The 21,441-nt window shown below is 43.7% G+C and overlaps 1 protein-coding gene across 1 annotated transcript in view; it reads left to right on the forward strand.

Annotated features, from left to right (window-relative positions):
* The first annotated feature begins 6,028 nt into the window (after positions 1 to 6,028).
* Positions 6,029 to 21,441, forward strand: part of LOC140734412 (calmegin) — a 32,346-nt gene continuing 16,933 nt past the window's right edge. Inside the window, exons 1-4 of the mRNA XM_073058321.1 lie at positions 6,029 to 6,187; positions 15,160 to 15,290; positions 16,867 to 16,940; positions 21,241 to 21,293. Coding sequence (XP_072914422.1) covers positions 15,165 to 15,290; positions 16,867 to 16,940; positions 21,241 to 21,293 — 253 coding nt within the window. The 5' untranslated portion in view covers positions 6,029 to 6,187; positions 15,160 to 15,164. The remainder of the gene's footprint in view (positions 6,188 to 15,159; positions 15,291 to 16,866; positions 16,941 to 21,240; positions 21,294 to 21,441) is intronic.

Raw genomic sequence — 21,441 nt, forward strand, 5'->3', positions numbered from 1 at the left:
AGCAAGAAGGGACATTTAGCTAAAAAGTGCAGGAGTTCAAAGGGTAAGGTTAAGCCTGGGCAGGGGAAAGCTCAACAGACTCAGGCAGCCACACACCGCCTAGGAGAAGCAGACGAGGAGGCAGCGGGTGCCTACAGCATGTCTGGAGTGGAAACGGATGAGGGACCACCTGAACCATATTATGCCACAGTCACTGTCAAGGGAAAGGACATTAAGTTCGAGATTGATTCAGGGGCTACTGCATCGGACATTAGTGAAAAGACGTACAGGAGGACATGGGGATCCCACCTGCCTCCCATCAGACTGTCTAAGCTCCAACTCAGGACCTATACGGTGCAGCCCATACCTCATTTAGGGGTGTTATACGTGGATATTTCAGCCGGGGGTCAGAAGGCTGAAGCCAGGCTGGTGATAGCTAAGGGCAGTGGGCCCAGTCTTTTGGGCCATGATTGGCTTCGCAAAATCCGGCTCAACTGGCATGAAATTAAGTATGCACGCACGACGGAGGACATTCTGCAGTGGTATAGTGACGTCTTCAGGGATGAGCTGGGCACACTGAAGGGCGTGACCGTGAAACTCCATGTCACCACGTTTTTTTAAGCCCAGGTCGGTGCCCTATGCCATGAAAGGCAAAGTCAAGGCAGAGCTGGTACGGTTACAGGGGCTGGGCATCATTAGCCCGTCCAGTTTTCAAGGTGGGCGGCTCCTATTGTTCCAGTTTTGAAGGCAGATAAAAAGGTGAGGATATGTGGGGACTACAAGCTTACGGTAAATCAGGTCTCTAAGCTGAAGGAGTACCCATTGCCACGGGTGGATGACCTGTTTGCGACCCTGTCAGGGGGTAAGCTGTTCACAAAGCTGAACATCGGCCACACCTACCAACAGCTGCTGCTCGACGAGGATTCAAAGGAGTACGTTACCATCAATACGCACAAGGGATTATTCAAATACAATCGCCTGGTGTTTGGAGTGGCGTCTAGCCCTGCCATTTTCCAAAGGACAATGGACTCTTTGCTGCAGGGGATTCTGCATGTAGCAGTGTATCTTGATGATATTTTGATCATGGGAGCTACGGAGGGGGGGCATCTGGCTAACTTAGAACAGGTGCTGAAGAGACTCTCAGATGCAGGGCTGCGGTTGAAGTGCGGAAAAGGTGTGTTCCTGGCTCCGAGTGTGACCTACTTGGGACACAAGATTACAGCTGAGGGGCTTTGCATAGTGGAGGAAAAAGTGAGACCTATCAAGGAGGCCCCAAGCCCCAAGAGCGTCACTGAACTCAGATCATTTTTGAGCATGGTGAATTATTATGGCAAGTTTCTTCCGGACCTCTCAAAGGTTTTGGCCCCACTGTATAAGCTGCTTCACCATGACACTAAGTGGCGGTGGGGTGAAGAGCAGGAGGAAGCTTTCAAGGAAGTGAAAGAACTCCTGCGCTCAGCGAAGCTGCTCGTTCACTATGACCCAGACAAGGAGATCACCCTTTAGTGCGATGCTTCACCCCATGGAGTCGGGGCAGTTCTCTCACACGTAATGGAGGACTGTTCAGAGAAGCCTGTTGGTTTTGCTTCACGTACCCTGACGGCTGCTGAGAAGGGATATTCACAGCTAGACAAAAAAGGTCTGGCCATTGTTTTTGCAGTCAAACAAGTCAAGTCAAGTCATGAAACAATGTTTTTCAGGACCATGGTGTTACATGACACACTACAAAAACTAGACTGAACTATGTAAAAAACAACACAGAATAAAAAACAACTACACTAGACTACAGACCTACCCAGGACTGCATAAAGTGCACAAAACAGTGCAGGCATTACAATAAATAATAAACAGGACAATAGGACAGTAAGGTGTCAGTCCAGGCTCTGGGTATTGAGGAGTCTGATAGCTTGGGGGAAGAAACTGTTACATAGTCTGGTCGTGAGAGCCCGAATACTTCGGAGCCTTTTCCCAGATGGCAGGAGGGAGAAGAGTTTGTATGAGGGGTGTGTGGGGTCCTTCATAATGCTTTCATCAGTACCTCTATGGATGTGTATTCACAATGTATATGGACCATAAGCCACTAATGAGCCTGTTCAGTGAAACCAGATGCATCCCACCGTTAGCCTCAGCCAGGATACAGCGTTGGGCTCTCACATTGTCAGCCTCAAATGGTTTGGCTGAGCGGGCTGCTCAGACAGTGAAGGAAGGCCTGAAGCGGATGACAAGGGATTCTCTTAGTACCCCGCTTTCACGTTTCCTGTTTAAACACCGCTTCATGCCACAGACTACGACTGCACGCACTCCAGCAGAGATGGACCTGCTGCGCCCGGACATGAAGGCAAAAGTGGAGAGAAAGCAGGAAGAGCAGAAGGACGGACATGATCAACATGCGGGAGAGAGACAGTTAGAACCGGATGACAATGTCTATGTGAGAAACTTCAGCAGTAGCAACAATCAGCAATGGCTAACTGGGGTTATTCTTAAGCAGAGTGGTCCAGTCTCCATTGTTGTTAAGCTGACTGATGAGCGTGTTTTCCGCAAGGGTCTGTGGGAGGAGCCATAGGAGCAGTCAGCAGAGGGGCGTGTCCAGACAGGTATACATAGTTTACCACATTCACACACCCCCCCCTTTGTTTCAAAAGAGAGTCCCCATGGGACGAAGTTTCTTACAAGTATATTTACAGGTTAAGTCTATCAGGTGGTCGAATCTGTCGCTGCGATCTACGTAGCTCCGGCTGTGATTGCACCGGAGACGGTGGATGTGCTGGCTCCGGCCTGACTTGAGGTGCCAGCCCGTTAGGTGTCAGTAATCCCTCAGGCGTGTGCGAGGCGCCCGGTATGGGAGTGTCGTGAGGAGTCTGTGTAGGGCTTGGTGAGCGCGGTGTCTTGTGGGTATACGCCTCGGTGGGTATGGGGTTCAGAGTCACCGTGGAGTGTTCGGGGTAGTGGTCTGCTGCTCCTGCGGGCGCCAGGTCGTGGATGGAGACCGTGTCCTCCGGCCCATCAGGTAAGACCACGTAGGCATACTGGGGGTTCGCATGTAGAAGGTGAACCCTCTCGACCAGCGGGGAGTATTTATTGCTCCGCGCATGTTTCTGGAGCAGCACTGGCCCTGGGGATGTCAGCCAAACCAGTAGGGTGGCCCCAGTGGCAGACTTCCTGAGAAAAGAAAAGAGTCACTCATGAGGGGTGGCATTGGTGGACGTGCATAACAGGGAGCGGATGGAGTGGAGTGCCTCGGGAAGGACCTTCTGCCAGTCGTGACCGCAGATGGTGATGTTATCCAGATATGGGAACATGGCTTTCAGTTGGCACTGGTCCATCATCCGGTCCATTTCCCTCTGGAAGACAGACACCATTCGTGACACCGAAGGGGACGCGCAGGAAGTGATAGACCCTGCTGTCCACCTTGAAGGCGGTGTAGGGGCGGTCCTCCGGGCGGATGGGGAGCTGATGGTAAGTGGATTTCAGATCTATGGTCAAGTACACCTTGTACTGAGCTATCTGATTGACCATATCTGCGATGCGGGGTAGGGGGTACGCGTCAAGCTGCGTGAACCTATTGATGGTCTGGCTATAGTCCACGACCATCCTATTTTTCTGCCAGGTCCGAACAAAGACCACCTGGGCCCTCCAAGGACTTGTGTTTGGCTAAATGATCCCTTCCCTGAGCAGCCACTGCACCTCCGACTTAATGAAGGCCCTGTCCCCCGCGCTGTACCTCCTGCTTTTAGTTGTCACAGGTTTACAGTCGGGGGTCAGGTTGGCGAACAGCGGTGGGGGAGGGATCTTGAGGGTGGAGAGGCTGCAAGTGGGGTCAGTAGCGCAACTGTTGGCATGGTGCCGGGTTGGATGTGCGAGCCGGTGTGTGTGTGTGGTCAGTAGCAGGGTATATTACGAAACCCCACAAAACTGAGGATTCCTGACAGTGATTGGAGGGAGGGGCCCATCATACTCCATTGTCACACTTTTCAGATGGCTCTGGAAGTCCAGCCCCAATAGCACAGGGGCACACAGTTGAGGCATGACCAATAACGCAAAGTCCCGATATTCTGTGCCCTGCACCACCAATGTCACTACACAACCCACCCGGATGTCTGTGGAATGCGACCCAGAAGCCATGGTGACCCTCTGGCTTACTGGCCGTGTCACGAGTCTGCAGCGTTGCACCGTGTCCGGGTGAATAAAACTCTCAGTGCTGCCCGTGTCAAACAGGCAGCTAGTCCTGTGCCCCTCCACCAGGATGTCCATCATTGACCTTGCAAGCTGGTGTGGAGCGCTTTGGTCGAGAGTCACGGAGGCCAGAGTTGCATTGCCGTCTAGGTGCCCGATAAGCACCCGTGGGTCGGGGGCGGGGCGAGGTGGCACCGACAAAGATGGCCACCCCCATGCATCGCACGAGACGCTGCTCGACCCTGCTCGTGGTTTGGATTTACAGGCTTGGCGAGTGGCCCTTCTTTCCACAGTTGGAGCAGGTAGCTTCTCGGGCCGGGCAGCGTTTTCGGGGGTGCTTTTCGAGTCCGCAGAAGTAACACTGTGCGGACTTGCGATTGGCAGCAGCCGTCGTCGACTCGCTGGCAGGTTGCGGGGTCTGCAGCGTCCACGAGGCCGGCGGGAGATTGTGCGTCTGGACAGCATCAGCGTTGTGCAGAGCGGCCTCCAGCGTGTCGGCCAGCTCGATCGCCGAATGTAAGGTAAGATCGGCGTGTTCCAGCAGCCGCTGGCACATGTACACTGACCTGATCCCCCTAATGAAGGCGTCTCTTACTAGCAGCTCCGCATGCTGCTCTGCCGTCAGTCCCCTGCAGTCGCAGGCCCGCACAAGTGTCTGTAGGGCCCGGACAAACTCAGCGCTCGACTCTCCGGCCCACTGCCACCGTGTCGCTAAGCGATGTCTTGCGTAGACGGTGATCACCGGCCGCAGGTATTGTCTTTTGCGGGCGTCCAGTGCCCCTTGGTAGGTTGGCAGGTCTCTGATCAGGGCATAGACCTGCGGACTGACCCTGGAGAGGAGAATTTTGTGCATCATTGCAGGCTCGGTCACACGAATCTCTTCCAGGTACGATTGGAAGCATGCAAGCCAGAGTTCAAAAGCGATGTTGGCTTCCGGAGATTGAGGGTCAATATCCAATCTTTTGGGTCGTAAAATGTTCTCCATGTTTTAAAATGCTGCTAATAAAATTGATGCACCATCAATAACTCTTGGAGACGGGAGGCGAACGATAGGCTTTTATTAGCTGCAAAAATGACCACAACATCCTGGAGACTGAGGGAGGAGCAGTGCCTCCAATCGCCTTTATACAGGGGTCTGTGGGAGGAGCCACAGGAGCAGTCAGCAGAGGGGCCTGTCCAGACAGGTATACACATAGTTTACCACAGTATTGGTAATCTGTTGCTAATGATAACACTGTTTTTATTTCCCAGTTCTTTTATATTCGGGGAATGTTAGATTTTAAAGGGGGAGAAGTGTTGTAATGTATATTGAAAGTAGGTTAATACTAATCGGGAAGCTGTTGGTAAGAAGAGGCAGGTTCCGGGGTCAGCAGGGTTTTACTTCCGGTGTGCATTGTATGTAGTTCCGTCACCCAGGCCGCACGAGGTACCTGGAAGCCTCTGTATTGTAAATATCATTTGCCGTCCCAGATAAATTGGCCATCAAATTGGCCAGTGGTCCTTTTGTAAAGTAGAAGTTACCACACTGATGGTGTAATATCATGAAAAAAATCTTGAGTGGAAGTTAGCACCTAAGTGATTTCTCCAATACAGAAGGTAACTAGGAGCCATTTTCACCAGATATGTCTGGAAGGTTTGGTCTGTCTATGTGATGAGTGAAATTATTGTGGCTTAATAAGAGGAGTGAATTGACAGGCAAATACATTAATGAGGCTGAATTTGTATCTCAGTGTGAGAGACTACTTGAAAGTAAGTAACAATTATTAATGTAAGTGAGCCTCATTGCCAATGAATAAGGAGAACAATCTTGCTGCACATTCCATTCTTGGCTGGTTGCCATGACTCCACCTGGTGAAAGGTTCCTCTGGTTGCCGGGGGCAAAGGTTGAGAAGTTGGAAATTCTGTACAGCAAGGCTTTTACACAGGGAAGCTGAAAACAGCCAGGGCCCAAAACACTTTCTGTCAAGAAGTAGCACTAAATGTAGGTGCAGAATATAGTTCCTTCCCTTACTAAGCTCCTTATATGAAACAGTGGGTAAGTAATGTTCCTATTCTATGTAATATAATAGCTATATTGATGTGCAATCACTTCTTGTTTTTACAAGATGTTGGAGGCAGGAGAAGGAAGACATTTCTCACCAGGGAGACAAGTATCCCCTAGGATTTCTGCAGAAATGTGTTCTATTGTCTCAGCAAGTGTTTAAATATCCAGCTTTTTATTAGTATCTTTGATAAAATAACCAAACGTAATACATGGTTTTATAGACCTGGAAATAATAAAGAAAATACAATCTAAAATGAAGTAAACTTATCAATAACAATATTGTTAACAGTATAAAATAAAAAACACGAAATGCTGGCAGAACTCAGCAGGCCAGACAGCACCTATGGGAGGAGGTAGTGACGACGTTTCAGGCCGAAACCCTTCATCAGGAGTGAAGTAACATGGGATGGTCGAGGGGGGATAAGAAGTGGGGGGAGGGATAAAGTAGAGAGCTGGGAAGTGATAGGCTGGAGGGAAATGGGCTAGGGGGAAGGTGGAGAATTATGGGAAATAAAAGAGAAAGAAAGGTAGGGCTGGGGGGAGAGATTATAGTGAGGGGGGAAAAGAGAGAGAAAGAGAACCAGACTAAAATAATAGATAGGGATGGGGGTAAGGGTGGGGGGCAGGGGTATCAATGGAGGTCAGTGAGTTGGATGATCATGCCGGCAGGAAGGAGGCTACCTAGGCGGGAGATAAGGTATTGCTCCATCAACCTGCGTATGGCCTCATCTTGACGGTAGAGGAGGCCATGGACAGACATGTCGGAGTGGGAGTTTCATGCCGGCTGGAAGGAGGCTACCTAGGCGGGAGATAAGGTATTGCTCCATCGCCCTGCGTGTGGCCTCATCAACGGCATTATTACCTCCTCCCATAGATGCTGTCTGGCCTGCTGAGTTCTGCCAGCATTTTGTGTTTTTTATTTATTTCCAGCATCTGCAGATTCACTTGTGTTGCCATTGTTAACAGTATATACTGCTCTGAAGATAACAGGCAGACAGTGTGTGCACCTTCTCCAGAACTACCCTGGGTTGTTAGTGAAGGGCAGGCACTGACTTCTGTCAAAGGGGGCATCCACCTTTCACGCATTCAAGTTGATTTAATTAGAACATATTGTTTATTAGGAAGAGAGAACAAGCATTAAAGCTGTGAAGAGATTGGGAGAAAAGTTAATACTGGATGGTAACAAGCTATAACTAAAGCAATGGATATAATCTATTAATATCTTGGAATCTGAACGTGAGATTAAACACAGATAAACAAAAGTTGTTGGCTAAATTGTACTCTCCCTCTGCCTTTAGCCTTTCCACTCATTGTCTGACCCACCACTGAAACGAATTGAACTGTGAATTTAATGTACTTACACAGTAGACGTGAACTGAAATTCCCCACAGAAAGTGACAGTTTTTAACAATGATATGGATTATTTTGCACTGAAACATAGCTATTCCAGTTGTGAAGTCCCTTTCCCATGCTGTCAATTAAAGCAGACTTTTAAAATGTCTGCCTGACTGTAATTTGACAGTGTATATAACCAATGTATAGAAGGCACCAATTGTCTTTTGGGCGCACGTACATTAATAACATATTTTGAAATAAATCAGAAAATCATGGACATAAAATGCCAGAAATACTCAGGGGATCAGACAGCATGTGTGGAAAGAGAAATAAATGTGAAGTTCTAGGTTGAAAACTCTTCGTCATTTTGGAAATACCCAACCAACTCAGGTAACATCTGAGTTCTTATGAAACATCATCTACCTGAAGTATTTATTTTTTGTCTCACCACAGAAGCTGCCTCATTTGTTAAATATTTTGAACATTTTCTGTATTGTTTTCAGATTTCTTGTATTTGTAGTATATTATATCTATACGTTCCGAAAGGTCAAGAATTTCTTTTGAAGATATAAGGAATTCACTGGTATACCCCAGCCTGACTTTTTTTGTATATTGTAAATGTCATCATCATTGATTTAAATGAAATCCAATAGCTTTGATGAGAGATCTTCTACCCGAAACATTAACATTAACACAGTATTATCTGTGTTAATACAGATATATATACTGATATCATACAACATACTGATATGCTGAATATTTTGAGCATATTTGTGGATTAACGCTGATTTAAAATGCTTACTTTCTCTGATGCATCTATTTTGTATACAACAAGGAATATATTTTAAAGCATTTTTAATATAGTATTGCTTAAATTCAGACTGATCGTACCAGTTCATATCAGACCTAATTTCAGTGAAGGAGCTTGAGTGGAAATCTGTAGAAAATACTCTTCACAAATACACAAGATCAATTTTTGATTAAATTTAGCCCTTTTAATTTTAATCTCTCACATGAAATGACCACTTTATTCACCAGTCTAATTTAAGAAAGGCAACTTCAGTGCTAACATTCATTTCAAGATGACTAGAAGATAAAAACAAGGTTAAAAACACAAGAGATTCTGCAGATGCTGAAAATTGATGCAACATCAATAACTCTCGGAGATGTGAGGCGAGAGATAGGCTTTTATTAGCTGGAAGAGAGCAGTCAGCAGCAAAAGACCATCACACAACATCCTGGAGACTGAGGGAGGAGCAGTGCCTCCAATCACCTTTATACAGGGGTCTGTGGGAGGAGCCACAGGAGCAGTCAGCAAGGGGGGGCATGTCCAGACAGGTATATGTAGTTCCCCACAGAAATCCAGAGTAATACACACAAAATGGAGGAACTCAGCAGGTTAGGTAGTCATCTCACCACTTTATTCACCAGTCTTCCTTCCCAAGCCTCCCAACCAATCTGGCATTCATCATTGGTTATCGTTTTCCTTGTTTACTCAGGTCCCTTGTGTTAACATTACCAGCTTTCACTTCAAGAAAACAACTAGTGTTTGAAACTGTTAGGTATTTAAACAGCACAGTATTCTTCAGATGGATCTGAAAAGTCAATCTGTGTTTTCACATTGCCTCCTTTACATCTTAAAGATTGTCATTCATTCTTAATGGTGATGTGAATCATATATCCAGGTTACAGAATCGTCTGGATGATTTGCAGTGTAGTCTTGGAGCGACAATATATTGGGAAGAAGAGACTTAAACCTTGTTTCAATTGAACTCGGGTACACCATAAAGCATGTGTTCTCAGGACATTCTCGATCTCTATTGAAGTCCATTGCTCTGTGTAGGTTTATACACGTGGGAAACCGAGAGCTCAAAATTTGTGTCATTTATTCAGTATCTCTTCATCCAGACAGCAACTCTGAAACATCCTTAGATGTGCTGACGGCCTGATAGCCAATATTCTGCATTCTACACTGCTTCCAATTTGTGGAAAATAAATTGGTGTAACATTTATTTCTACAAATTTAACCAAATGTTCGGTTTTCACATGGAATATAAAACAGTAGAATGTTCAAAGTAATGATAATTATCAAAGTACATATATGTCACCATAGACAATCCTGAGATTAATTTTCCTGTGGACATACTCAGCAAATCTATAGAATAGTAACTGTAACAGGATCAAGGAAAGATTAACCAGAGTGCAGAAGACAACAAGCTGTTCAAATGCAAATATAAGTAATTAGCAATAAATAATGAGCACATGAGATAAAGAGTCCTTAAAATGAGATCGTTGATTGTGAGAACATCTCAATGAATGGGCAAGTGAGTGTAGTTATCCCTTTTTATTCAAGAGCCTGATGGTTGAGGGGTGGTAACTGTTCTTGAACCTGGTGATATGAGTACTGAGGGTCTTGTGCCTGATGACAGCAGTGACAAGAGAGCATGACCTGGGTGGTGAGGATCTCTGATGACGGATGCTGCCTTCCTACAATGCAATATTTTAGAAGGCAGTCACACCCATTAGATTAACTACTTCAAATAGTCTGTGGCCAGGGACAAGGTGTGACTGAGAGTGAGGCAGTTAGGGGGATCCAAAAGGAGCCTCAGCTCCTTTTCACAAATTCGAACTTCAAATGCAGAAATTTGAAGTTGTTGCTCCCTATGAGGATGAGTGTATTTATTTATCTCCATAGATGACTAGCTGACCTGCTGAGTTCCTCCATTTTGTGTGTATTACTCTGGATTTCCAGCATCTGCAGAATCTCTTGTGTTCTTATTTTCTAGTCATCTTTGAAATGAACGTTAGCACTGAAGTTGCCTTTCTTAATATTGACTCGACCTGCAAGTTCCCTCCTAGGGAATCCCGCATTAGGACTCCAAATCCCTTTGCACTTCTGATTTCTGAATTTGTGCCCCATTTAGTAAATAGTCTTCGCCTTCATTTCTTCTACCAACGTGCATGACCATACACTAACCTGTGCTCCATCTGCCACTTCTTTGCCCAGGTGTTCTGCATGGACCATCTTCTATAAGTTCTTTTGGATCATTATCCTGCATCTGCATTTTGTGCAACCTTGGTTGATAGACAAATCACACAGTGTTTGAGATGAAGTTGGTGTATGTCTTCATTCAAACCCATGTCTGAATAGATCTGTCCACTTCATGCCTGTCGTAAGTCAAGTCCTTCTGTGTGGCTCTGTTTCTACTTTGGGAAGGCATTCACTGAGAGATTTGGCCAGATGCTTAGTACACTCAATGAGATGGTCATATTAGGACAAAGGGATGGGCCACCACTGCATCCCAGATAACACCAGTATGCCAACAAAGGCTTATGGTCAGAACATATCAGAACACAAGTATCAAGGACATCCTTCTGAAGGAAGTCTTTTCCACTCTTGATCAGTGTGAATGGCACAGTAGCAGTATATTTCTCATGGCCTCCACTCATGATTTGTCGAATCAGTTCCTCAACCTTATTGTTAGAAGAACCAGAAGCAGATTTTAGCATAACGCACCAAAAGACTCTACTTTTGAGTCTGTCCTTACACAGTTCATACACCTTTCACTGGTCTTTCCTCCACCACAATGGTTCATCTTTCTTTGATGACTGAAGCAGAGATTACTTGAGGCAAGGTAGAAATCTGATGTAGCACTAATTATTCCTAGAATTGACTGGAGCACAGCAATATCTTAGGGTTTTCTGGACCTAATGGTGGCCTCAACATTTTCTTCAACTGACTGCAACCTATTTTCATTCATTTGTAGACCTAAATAAATTGCTTTTTTCTGCACAAAGATGTTCTTTTTTTCAAGCTTGATATTTTTGTTGATAATGTTGCCTGAACTGCTCCCAGGCATCCAAAGATTTTCTTCCCTGTTGAAATCACAGGTAGGACATCACCTGGATCATACAAGCAGTGTCACATCCCCTGCAGTGTTGGCAAATTAAAACAACCTCCTGTGGATACTGCTTTTCAAACAGTGTTGGCTTCTCTGGCTTACCTTCAGTTGAGCATGGGCTTGAAGCGGCTTTAATAAAGACTTTCCCCCAACAATTTAATATGCGACAAGCATGAAGTGGATCGATCTATTCAGATGCAGAAATGAATGAAGGCATTGTTTGTCATCCACCATCACGTTAAATATTAGTTTATAAACTGCACTGGCCTGTTCTATTTGCCTTAGATGCTACCATCATAGGTGTTGACCAGTCATAAGTGTTCACCAATGACCATTTCAGTCTTTTTAGCTCATCATCCCAGAGCTTTAGTGCTAATGGCACAGGTCTATGTTTGCAATACATTAGTTTAGCATTTGCTTGATATGTGTATGTACTTGTTGCCCTTTAATCTCTGTGTCCGAATCCATGAACACATCTTCCTTTGGACACGCTCATGATGCTTCACGCTAAGTATATTTTTCTAATCCGTCTTTCAGCATTTTCCCAGCAAAGTCTGTTTGTTCACATGATCTCCCACTTTCCTTAATAGTCTTGCCTTTGTCCATGGTGGGAGAACATACATTAAATTTGTTCAGATACTATCAGGATCTTGCCAGAATATGCCGTCAACATTAATGTACTTCTTGCAAATGGTACCTTCTTCAATTTCTGGCCAAACATTTCCCCTTCCCATGATTGAGCAAATATTCACATCAATGTCCTGATTATACTTTTCAATTCAATGCCACTAATGTGTCATTACTTCTGTCATGGGTACTGAATTTACACCAATGTTCTGTTCTAGCCAAAATTCCTTTGCATTTTTAGAGACTATTTTCGTGGATGTTCATGTTTAAATAATTAGGTCTATGAATTTAGTAACCTGGACAGGATGCCTTAATGTTAATTAACACACTCACGTATCCAAGAACACAATGAAGTTGCAATACTGCCACAGATCCTTGGAATGAGAACATAACCGTTAATTGCCTGTCCCGAATTATAGGCTCCAAACTTACAGTACCCCATATTTATGGCTTCTTTCCATGCGTTTCAGCCTCATTCTCTATTTTGACTGAGTTTTCATCCTAAAGTCATTTCCACACACTGTATGGAAAAATTAAATAGCTCCCCCACTTTGTCATAAACTGAGTCATTGAGTCATAGAAAAGTACAGCACAGAAGCAGACCCTTTGGCCCATCTAGTCCATGCCAAACCATTTACACTGCCTACTCCCATCGACCAGCACCAGGACCACAGCCCTCCATACCCCTACCATCCATGTACCTATCCGAGCTTCTCTGAAATGTTAAAACTAAGCTTGCATGAACCATTTGTACTGGCAGCTTGTTCAAAACTCTCGTGACCCTCTGAGTGAAGAGGTTCCCTTAAACTTTTCACTTTTCACCCTTAACCCACGACCTCTGGTTGTAGTCCCACCCAACCTCAGTGGAAAAAACCTGCTTGCAGTTACCCTATCTATACCCCTTATAATTTTGTATACCTCTATCAAATTTCCTCTCAGTCTTCTACGTTCCAAGGAATAAAGTCCTAACCTGTTCAATTTCCTTATAACTCAGGCCCTCCAGTCCCAGCAAAATCCTTGTAAATTTTCTCTGTACTCTTTCAACATTATTTACATCTTTCCTGTTGGTGGGTGACCAAATCTGCACACAATATTCTAAATTCGGCCTCACCAATGTCTAGACAGCTTCAACATAACATCCCAACTGTACTGAATGCTTTGATTTATGAAGGCCAATGTGCCAAATCTTTCTTTATGACACTATCTACCTGTGACACCACTTTCAATGAATTATATACCTGGATTCCCAGATCCCTTTGATCTACCACAGTACTCAGTGCCGTACCGTTCACTATGTAAGACCTACCCTAGTTGGTCCTACTGAGGTGCAACGCCTTGCATTATATTCCATCAACCCATTTTTCCAACTGGTCCCGATCCCTCTGCAAGCCATGATAGAATTCCTCACTGTCCACGACACTCCCAATCTTGGTGTCATGTGCAAATTTCCTGACCCAGTGAACCACATTATCATCCAGATCGTTGATATAGATGATAAACAACCACGGACCCAGCAACGATCTCTACGGCACTTCATTAGCCCAAAATGACTGGACTGGTACTGGCTGTTACTTTGCATCATCCTAAACAGTTGCTGAGTTTGCATCTGTATTCAAAATACGTATATATTTTGCAGCCGCTATTTTCTATTGTTGAAGAACAAGTGGAGATCATGATTTGTGCAAAAGGCTTCTTCTGAATATGAACACTCCTTTACATGCACCTCGGGCTTGTCATAATTAATTGTGAGTCTTCAGTCTTACCCTATCAGTACAATCACACATTCACTGGATCTCCTCCATGACCTTGTCTTTTTAATGGCAGTCTTTCCTTGCCATCCCATCCTCACCACCCATATAAAGTGTGTCGATTATCGGAAACTTAATGACCGATAATGTAGATGTACACACTTACATGTGGAACTCAAAACAACAGTAGTTTATTCAAGAGCTCATTGCAGATTGCCCTTTGGAACATTCTACATACGTAGTTACAGCCATTGAATAGATGAAACAACCCTTAAATAAGTGATCACTTTGAAGATGAAATTTCTACTCACAACCAATATCACAAACTCTTACGCACAAAAGAAAATAAGTAGAAAAGACATGTAAAGGAGTGTTCATATTTAGAAGAAGCCTTATGCATAAATCATGATATCCACTTGTTCTTTGATAATGGAAAACAAAAGTATTACTTCAGAGATGGAGTTTTCCCAATAATTCAGGTAGATGGAGCTCGTCAGCCTGGGAAGGAAGTCCATCTAAGAGAGCGAAATCTCTGATTTCAAACCTCCGCTGCCTTGCAGCCATACCCACTCATGGGAAAGGCTTCGGGACTAAACCCTGAGGACAAATCCGGAGCTGGAGTCCCTGAGGCAGTCCGACGTTGCCTTCAACCTCGCTCTGACAACTCCTGCGACGACACTGGTGCCAAGCTGTATCAGCCCTTGCCCTTCCCTTGGACAACATCGGTGGCGTGGAGAGGGGAGACTTGCTGCATGGGCAACTGCCGGTCTTTCATACAACCCTGCCCAGGCCTGTGCTCTAAACCAGGCGCAGATCCATGGTCACACAAGACTAATGGATGCCACCATTATCCCAATAACCAAAGTACAAATAGAACTCTTCTACTAATGAACAATTTAAAAGGGTAAAATTTCAAAGTTTCAGGGTAATTTTTAACTAAACTACATGGTAATCTGGCAGGCCAGCTATCAGAAAATGCGTTTGGTTTTCGCCCTCTTAAAATAACCATTCAACCACCAGCCCTCCCTCCCATCTTGCCAAAGCAGTGTTTCCCAAGCAAAGGCCAAATAAACCAGCTCAAGGAGCCATCAGGCTCCCAGTTTTCTGACAGCATCTAATGAATGGAATATATCTCTCATCTAACTAATGGAATATGTCTCTCAAAATGTATTCAATAGTCCTGATAGAGGGTTTTTCAGAACTTGCATGAGATTTCGATGGGTTATGGAGGAAAAGAGATGTTTTGCAAGGTGATATGGAGATAGTTTGGGAAGAGTTATTATGAAGACAGGTGATTTTTGTGAATCTGTATTACCATGTATTAATTAATTGATTGCTTCACTTCCACAAGAGAGCATGTGGCTACAGTCCTTCGTATGTCTCAGAATCTGTGGACTGGTTCTGGTCTTTATACAAGCTGTTGATAACTCCAAGAAAGCTGAGGAGCTTCAAGACAATTCTGACCCTACTCAACTACACAGGGTGAGAGCTCATAATTAAACTTGTAAACAACTTAAGATGTCCAGTATTCCATGCGGAACCTCTGCAAATATTTGAATCCCGAGACTGCAGCAGCTGGCAGCAAAGTTCAAGTTCAAAGTTCAAATAAAATTTATTATCCAAGTACATATGTGTCACATATATAACCCTGAGATTTATTTTCTTGCGTGCAATCACAGTATATACAAAAAACACAATACATGAAAGACAGCACCCAACAGGACCGACAAACAACCACTGTGCAAAAGATAATACACTGTGCAAATACAAAAAGAAGAAAAAAATTAATAATACTAATAAATAAATAAGCAGCAAATATCAAGAACATGAGATGAAGAGGCCTTGAAAATGAGTTATGGAAATAGTTCAGTGATAGAGCTCTGGTTCAAGAGCCACTTGGTTGAGGGGTGATAACTGTTCCTGAACCTGGTGGTGTGGTCCTGAGGCTCCTGTACCTCTTCCTGATGGAAACATTGAGAAGAGAGCATATCCTGGGTGGTGGTGGTCCCTGATGATGGATGCTGCTTTCTTGGGACAGTGCTCTGTGTAGATGTGCTCAGTGATGGGAAGGGCTTTACCCACAATGGACTGGGCCATATCCAATACTTTTTGTCAGCTTTTCTGTTTAAGGGCTTTGGTGTTTCCATACCAGGCTGTGATGCAATCAGTCAATGGACTCTCCACCACACCTCTATGAAAGTTTATCAGAGTATAGGCCAAATTTTTGCAATCTTAGAAAGCAGAGGTACTGCCATGCTTTCTTTGTAATGCCACTTACATACTGGATCCAGGACAGATCCTCTGAAATTATAATGCCAAACAATTTAAAGTTGCTGACCCTCTCTGCCTCTGAGCCCCCCTGAGGACCGACTCATGGATCTTTAGTTTCCTCCTCCTGAAGTCAATAATCATCTCCTTGGTCTTGCTGTCATTGAGTGAGAGGTTGTTGCTGTGGCACCTCTCAGTCAGATTTTCATTCTCCCTCCTATATGCTGATTCATCACCACCTTTGATTCAGATAACGACAATGGTGTTGTCAGAAAAGTTAAATATGGAAACCATGTAAGTTGAGAAAGAAGTTACTATCAACCATTAATATTCAACATCAGGAGCACAAATTCTGTCTGATTTTCATCTCAGTTGTAAAACTCCATCAGGCAACTCACCATATATGGGGAAATTGAACCTAAGATGCTGCTAATCTACATCACCCAGTTGCAAATCAATGTAGTGAATCACACATTGAGACATTTGATTACCATTAAACAACGTATTGATACAGTTTGCATTTGATTTTTGATTAATCAAGAGTTATATTGGATCCATACAAAAGCTGTACTTTTTCTCCTGGTGCGAAACTCTCAGACACAGACTATATTTGAGTTCACAGAGGGATAATGCCAAATGACACGTCTGAAAGAATAATACAATAATCTCAGCTCAGGCTATTGAATTGCCTAAAGATTAGCAGCTTTTCTAAAGCAAAGATTTTTCATGCAATAATCATCACTTCTTCAACAGATGCACTCTCTTTTCATTCTACCATTACATTTTTCAGATTGTTTATAACCCACCAAAGCCCGCTGGTGATGTTTATTTTGTGGCCTCCTTTGACACAGAAGGTCTTGAAAGGTAAGCTTGCCTTAATAAATCTGATCCCACTGCAGGTGTGTAAGCAGTCTATAGGTATGTCTGCTAAACTGCGTAAAAGATCTCTCCTGACTAATGGTGAAATGAGTTAAATGCACAGTAATTTAATAACACAACTTTCTGTAACTATTATAAGTACCAAGAATCTGATCACTCAGGGTTAGATGTAGATAATTTCTGCTCAGCCTCTGCTGAACAAGACCAGCTGATATTGCAACTTGATTTTCCAACACTCGGTACCAGTGGCATTGCTATTTCTCCAGCATCATTTTCCAGCAGTCCGATATCCACTCTTGCCTCTCTTTTACTCTTTATATATCTGAAAAAAAACGTTTGATATACTCTTTTATATTTTTGGTTAGCTTACCTTCATATTTCAACTGTTCTCTCCTTATGGCTTTTTTAGTTACCTTATGTTGGTTTTTAAAATCTTCCCAATCCTCTAACTAACCCCTAATTTTTGCTTCATTATATGTCCTTGCTTTTCTTTTTATGCTGTCTGTCTTTAACTTCCCTTGTCAGCCATGGTTGCGTCCTCCTCCCTTTAGAATTCTTCTTCTTTGGGATGTATCTAATCTGCATTTTCTGAATTGCTTCCAAAAACGCTATTGCTGTTCTGCCATCACCCCTGCTAGTGTCTCCTTTGGATCAGCTTTGGCCAGTTCTTCTCTAATGTCTCAGCAATTCCCTTAACTCCACTGTATTACTGATTAGCCTGACTTTAGCTTTGCCCTCTCAAACTGCAGGCTGAATTCTATCGTATAGAGAGAAAAAGTTCCAGCTGTGAGGAGCAGGTGCACAAATATTGATTAGGGAACATTCTACACCGAAGACAGAGTCCTCAGCTGTTCCTGCCTATTACATTAAATTGATTACATATTGTGCAAAATCAATTATAGTAAATTCCCATGTGTGTTCCATCTGGGCAATTAACTAAAGGGAAATATTATCTCTTTGGCAATGGAATAAATTTTGGAACCTTAGGGTCATGTGCTGACATGACCATGTAACAAGTAGAAATGTAATTCTCCATCAGTGGGTATTTTTCTATTAATCTAAATTACTATAATCTTGTGTAATACCAGCATCCAGAGTATGTGTTACTGAGTCACACAGACCAGAATGTGTGAAATTCAGTTTCCAGCCCTCACCGAGTTTGCTGATCACACCTGGGAAAGGGAGATGAATGAATATTTATTCAAGTGTTCTCTGAACATATCAATTATCACGTGTGAGTATTGCTTTAGCTGTGGTGACTTTTACTGGGATTCCACTTAAGGCCATAAGACACAGGAGCAGAATTAGGCCATCTGGCCCATCGAGTCTGCCCTGCCATTCAATCATGGCTGATAACTTTTTTCTTTCCTCCTCAACCCCAGTTCCCAGCCTTCTCCCCGTAACCTTTGATGCCACGTCCAATCAAGAACCTATCAATCTCTGCCTTGAAAACACCCAATGACCTGGCCTCCACAGCTGCATGTGGCAACAAATTTCACAAATTCACTACCCTTTGGCTAAAGAAATTTCTCTGCATCTCTGTTTTGAAAGGGCGCCCCTCTATCCTGAGGCTGTGCCCCCTTGTCCTAGACTCCCCCACCATGGGAAACATCCTTTCCACATCTACTCTGTCTAGGCCTTTCAACATTCAAAAGGTTTCAATGAGATCCCCCCCTTCCTCTGAATTCCAGCAAGTACAGACCCAGAGCCATCAAACGTTCCTCATATGATAACCCGTTCATTCCTGGAGTCATCCTTGTGAACTTCTTCTGGACCCTCTCCAATGCCAGCACATCTTTTCTAAGATGAGGAGCCCAAAACTGTTCACAATTCTCAAGGTGAGACCTCACCAGTGCCTTATAAAGCCTCAACATCACATCCTTGTTCTTGTATTCTAGACTTCTTGAAATGAATGCTAACATGGCATTTGCCTTCCTCGCCACCTGTTAACAAGTTAACCTGTGAGGAACATTGTTAATTAAACTTCGTTTATGAAAAATTTGATAATAAGAACTGCTATAATCCAAGGCCTAATTTGGTTAATGCCAGATTTAGTGATTTATAAAGTTTGAGAAGGAATGTGTGAATAAAAATACTTCTTGAAACCTGTCCAACTTTGGGTGGAATTTGTATCTGGCAAAGCAGAAATCCTGGCCAAAATGTTATTAATAGAAACAATAATGTTAACTAATTTTCTCTAATGATTAACTAGATAGATAGATAGATAGATAGATAGATACTTTATTCATCCCCATGGGGAAATTCAACTTTTTTCCAATGTCCCATACACTTGTTGTAGCAAAACTAATTACATTCAATACTTAACTCAGTAAAAAATATGATATGCATCTAAATCACTATCTCATAAAGCATTAATAATAGCTTTTAAAAAGTTCTTAAGTCCTGGCGGTAGAATTGTAAAGCCTAATGGCATAGGGGAGTATTGACCTCTTCATCCTGTCTGAGGAGCATTGTATCGATAGTAACCTGTCGCTGAAACTGCTTCTCTGTCTCTGGATGGTGCTATGTAGAGGATGTTCAGAGTTATCCATAATTGACCGTAGCCTACTCAGCGCCCTTCGCTCAGCTACCAATGTTAAACTCTCCAGTACTTTGCCCACGACAGAGCCCGCCTTCCTTACCAGCTTATTAAGACGTGAGGCGTCCCTCTTCTTAATGCTTCCTCCCCAACACGCCACCACAAAGAAGAGGGCGCTCTCCACAACTGACCTATAGAACATCTTCAGCATCTCACTACAGACATTGAATGACGCCAACCTTCTTAGGAAGTACAGTCGACTCTGTGCCTTCCTGCACAAGGCATCTGTGTTGGCAGTCCAGTCTAGCTTCTCGTCTAACTGTACTCCCAGGTACTTGTAGGTCTTAACCTGCTGCACACATTCTCCATTAATGATCACTGGCTCCATATGAGGCCTAGATCTCCTAAAGTCCACCACCATCTCCTTGGTCTTGGTGATATTGAGACGCAGGTAGTTTGAGTTGCACCATATCACAAAGTCCTGTATCAGTTTCCTATACTCCTCCTCCTGTCCATTCCTGACACACCCCACTATGGCCGTGTCATCAGCGAACTTCTGCACATGGCAGGACTCCGAGTTATATTGGAAGTCTGATGTGTACAGGGTGAACAGGACCGGAGAGAGTATGGTTCCCTGCGGCGCTCCTGTGCTGCTGACCACCGTGTCAGACCTACAGTCTCCCAACCGCACATACTGAGGTCTATCTGTCAAGTAGTCCACTATCCAATCCACCATGTGAGAACTATCATAACCATCCTTCACTAAGCCAAATGATGGAAGAAATTCTAGATTTTTTTACAGGTTGAATGAACACAATCTTTGCTTATCAGCTTTTTTTTTGTTCTTTACTTCAAATCTCAGTTTTTTTCTCTTTCTCTCTCCTGAAGACACTGCTTCTTGATCTGTTAAGTTCCCCAGTCTTACTTCACATCACTAATCAGCCATCCTCCATGTGTGTGTTCAGACAATGGTTTCTACCTGGGATTCAGTCATTGAAAAGAAGCACAACTAGAGCCAATCATGGTCAGTACGGCTGGTGAAAAACTGGAGAGTGTCTAAGACCATCACCTCTGGGTGATTTTCCTCTCAAAAGTGTAAGGGTGTCCAGTACTCCTCTTGCATATTGATGCAGAATCACTTTATTCAGTGAAATCTAACATCAAACTCAGACTGTCTGGATTGTATGGCTGAGTTATATAGGCTGCAATGAGGTACTCAATAGCAACATTGACTTTTTAATGTGCAGGGCATTCATTTGCTTACCAATGATGCAGTATAGCGACATGTCAAGGTGATTTATTAGTACAAACCATAGAAATGGAAGAGTTGGATTGGGGGGGGTGGAGAATCAAAGGGATATATAATAGTTATCTAAATTCCATATTTGCATATCTACCTGGGAGCAGAGAGTAGGCACAAAAGATTCTGCAGATGCTGGAAATCTGGAGCAACACACACAAAATGCTGGAGGAACTCTGCAGTTCAGGCAGGGAAATGAACAATCAGCTTTTTGGCCTGGGTTGCTTCATTAGAACTGATTTCATCTGAGCAGGCTCTGAGTTAAGGCAATGTCTGACTAACAGAAGGGGTATTGGTAAGTAGACCAACCAGAAAGCAGTGCTATGCATTTCACAGAGGCTGGTTGAAGAACGACACTGGCAGAGATAATACAGATCTCAGTATTCAGCAGGACATACACTGTGTTTGTCTCACGAGAACTGAAAGATATCACATTCTCTTTCCAGTTGGGTAATGTCTGAGGCAACAAAGGATGACACTGATGAGACCAGATATGAAGGTAAGTCATTTCCGTGAAATATAATTATTACTGCGATTTAATTTAATTTGAGTTTTATCTCTTGTTCACTTGGTAGCCAGACTACAATTTAAATGCCAAGAGAATGAGAAAGGATTGATGAAGAATATTCTCTGTTGAAATTTGGAAT

This window comes from Hemitrygon akajei, chromosome 10 (genome assembly GCF_048418815.1).
Source record: "Hemitrygon akajei chromosome 10, sHemAka1.3, whole genome shotgun sequence".
Taxonomy (NCBI): Eukaryota; Metazoa; Chordata; class Chondrichthyes; order Myliobatiformes; family Dasyatidae; genus Hemitrygon; species Hemitrygon akajei.